At 52.4% G+C, this 2,852-nt stretch overlaps 1 protein-coding gene across 1 annotated transcript; it reads left to right on the forward strand.

Moving 5' to 3' along the window:
• The first annotated feature begins 234 nt into the window (after positions 1–234).
• On the forward strand, positions 235–1,320 carry LOC147652478 (uncharacterized). The gene is made up of 2 exons (XM_086894359.1): positions 235–522; positions 838–1,320. Exons 1-2 carry the CDS (start codon positions 268–270, stop codon positions 1,033–1,035), a joined length of 453 nt encoding a protein of 150 aa, XP_086750485.1. The 5' UTR covers positions 235–267; the 3' UTR covers positions 1,036–1,320.
• The last annotated feature ends 1,532 nt before the right edge of the window (positions 1,321–2,852 follow it).

Here is a 2,852-nt window from a genome sequence, read left to right on the forward strand (position 1 = left end):
ATCATTGTGGCACGGGTGCAAGGCAAGCCAGGCCGCAGCGCTCGGGCCCCGCTCTGCTGGCCATACTTGCCGCCATGGCTCCCAGCTTGGACTCAACATTCTCTCAGGGCTCTCTGCAGCCAGGGCGTTCTGTGCTTCTGTGACATCACAGCCTCTGGGGACGGCACGCTGGCTGGCAACTGTCCCCAGCTGTTGCTGCGCCCCAGTGCCCAGGCACAGCTGCTCGCAGAGAGACGCCCAGAGCCTCGGTGCTGCTGGCAGAGCACTATGGCTGCTCACGGCTCCTCCGCGCTGCTGCAGCTTTACGTGCTGCTGCTCTTGGCCCATCCCCTCGACCCTGTGAGCAAACCCGAGAGGAGCACGGGTGCCTCTCCTCTGGTTCCGGAGGATTTCGACCTGGAGGAGAAGGACTCTGCGCTCCTCTGGTGGGCGTCCAGGACACTCCTGCTCATTGACGTGCTCCTCATAGGAATGGCCATGGGATGGGCCCTTGGAAGAAGATTTCAGAGACGCTGGCGAGAGGTGAGGCAGGGGGTGGGGGGTCAGGGGCAGGTGGGATGGGGCAGACCTTGAGGGCCTCTTGGGCACCCTTTGGCCAATGCCCTGCGGCAGAAGGGGCCTGAGCTCCTGGCTGGGGAATGCGGCCCAGGGGCTGAGCTCCATGGACAGCACCAAGCAGAGGCGGCAGAGCTCTGCCTGCTGCAGCCTCTTCCCTGGGCCAGCCCAGCCCAACTGGGCCCGAGTCTCTGTCTCCCAGGCCAAAGGCAGCCCCACAGGTGCCGGCCCCGCTCTGCCCCTCTGCCTCTTCCATGGGGATCCCTGTGCTTTGCCTTGCAGCGGAATCTCCAGAGCCCTTCGGGCCGTGCGGGGCCCCGCCGCCATCGAAGACAGGGCTGTCCCACGGAGCTGATGCAGCTGCTGATGGACAACCGCGACCTGATGCGGCTGCTCCTTCGCGACAGCCCTCAACCAACCACCAAGATGGCGGCAAAAGAGGGCAGTGACAGGAGACTCCACACCTCCCCACAGCTCTGACCTCCAGCGTCGCGCTCCAGCTACAGAACCTTACGGGGAACGGGTGACCAGTGCCCAGCCCAGGCACTGCGACGTTCCCCACCTTACAAGTTAGCCACACCCCTGTTGTTGTTCGATTCCCCACCACGTTTCCCCCAAGAAGTTGACCTTTCCCTTAGTGTTCAGTTCTAAACAGTTGAAGCATTGAAGTTTCTTAGCCTTAAGATTCTTACCCCATAGTCTTCTAGTAACGTTGGATTGTAGATTTTAGAAGTAGTCAAGTGAATAAAGTTCACGTTTTCTACACGTTGCTGTGTCATTTTCTTGAGGTTGCACCTGAGACCTGGGGACTCCTTGAGAGATGGCTTTGCATGGCAGCTCCAGACTGCCTGCAATGGAGAGCCCCAGTGCCCCAGCAGGCTTTGTAAGAGCACGGAGGGCAGCGGGAAAGAAGAAGGTGGCCAATATTCACCTGCCTCCACCTTCCAAGGAAGCTTGCAGTCAAACCCTGTCTGCCCTTTAGGGGGGACCCTAAAGGCCCCGGCAGGCATCCCCATGGCCCCAGGACGGGGGGCTTGCAGCACTCTGGGGCACCAGGAAAGGAGCAGGATCATCCCTGGAAAGCTGTCTGGAGACAAATCCAGAGACGTCTCCCCTGGCATCCAGGCAAGGGCTGAATACAGGCAGGCAATTAGATCCACAGGCTGCCTGGGCTATGGCACCAATCAGTCCTGCTTCATAGATTTCGGGGGGCGGGGTTATACATATATATATATATATATATATATATACGCATATATGTATATATGTATCTACATCTGTATTTAGTTCTTTGTATTTATCCTGTTGACCCTCAAATAGGATTAGATTTCATTTTCCTACAAAACAAAACATCTGTTTTTTGATTTTTAGGAATCAACCATCTGTGCTCCCACTTTAAATCACTTCTCTCAAACTCATTCTGCATCTTGCTCCTTTCCAGCACCATCAAATACCTCTGTTAAAATACAGAGCATCAGTGGAAGGACGACAATCTTGTTACTTGCTGAAGAAAGTTAACTTGGATGACATACCTGCTTTTAAAAATCCAAGAGGAACAAAACCTACACATCAGCTTTAGAATTTCAAAAGCTGCTTCCTCAACTCTTCCACACCACTTTACTCTTTGGGGACATTCAGCAGCAATACCAAACAAGCACAGAAAAGAAATGGAAGAAGAAATGCAGATAGTCAGCAGCAGACCACCTACCAAAATACATTTTAAATGCAGCTCCAAGTTCTCCAAGAGCAAGTTTGAAGTGTAAATGGAGACACTCACACAAAATTACTACCAGGTGGTACTTTTGGCATTTCCTTGGGCTTTCCTCTTCATTTTTTTTTTATCTCTCACCTAAGGCAAGAGAAAAAACCCCAAACAAACACAGCCTTTCAGGCAGAGAAAAGATGTGGTTGCTCTTGAAGAAAGCATTTCATTCTGCCTGGAGAAGAAGCTGCTGGGAAAAATATTAGCTTTTAGCAAAATGGCACTGTGCTGTTGCACTTGTTCTAGCACTGGGAGAAAGAACAGGCCCGTCTGTAAGGCTCCTGCAGCTCACCCTGGCTGAGGGTCATTGACCACTGAGCACTGCAGGCATCACTGGCAACAACGATGGTGGAAAATGGGGAGGGAGCAGGATAAATAAATGTTTGCCATTGCCTTAGCCAAAAAAACCCCAGACATCAAAAGCAACCCACCCTCAAAACAAAGCTATGAAAATAGTTTGCCTCTGAATTTAAAGAACTTCAATTAACTCTATGATGTCTGCTTTTGGTTCAGCATTCATCAATCTGAATTTGAA

Source organism: Cyanistes caeruleus, chromosome 6 (assembly GCF_971803275.1).
Source record: "Cyanistes caeruleus chromosome 6, bCyaCae1.hap1.1, whole genome shotgun sequence".
NCBI classification, from domain to species: domain Eukaryota; kingdom Metazoa; phylum Chordata; class Aves; order Passeriformes; family Paridae; genus Cyanistes; species Cyanistes caeruleus.

Coding starts and splice junctions, on each gene's coding strand:
- LOC147652478 (XM_086894359.1), top strand. CDS start 268: ATGGCTGCTCACGGCTCCTCCGCGCTGCTGCAGCTTTACGTGCTGCTG. Junction 523..837: donor TTCAGAGACGCTGGCGAGAG/GTGAGGCAGGGG, acceptor TTTGCCTTGCAG/CGGAATCTCCAGAGCCCTTC.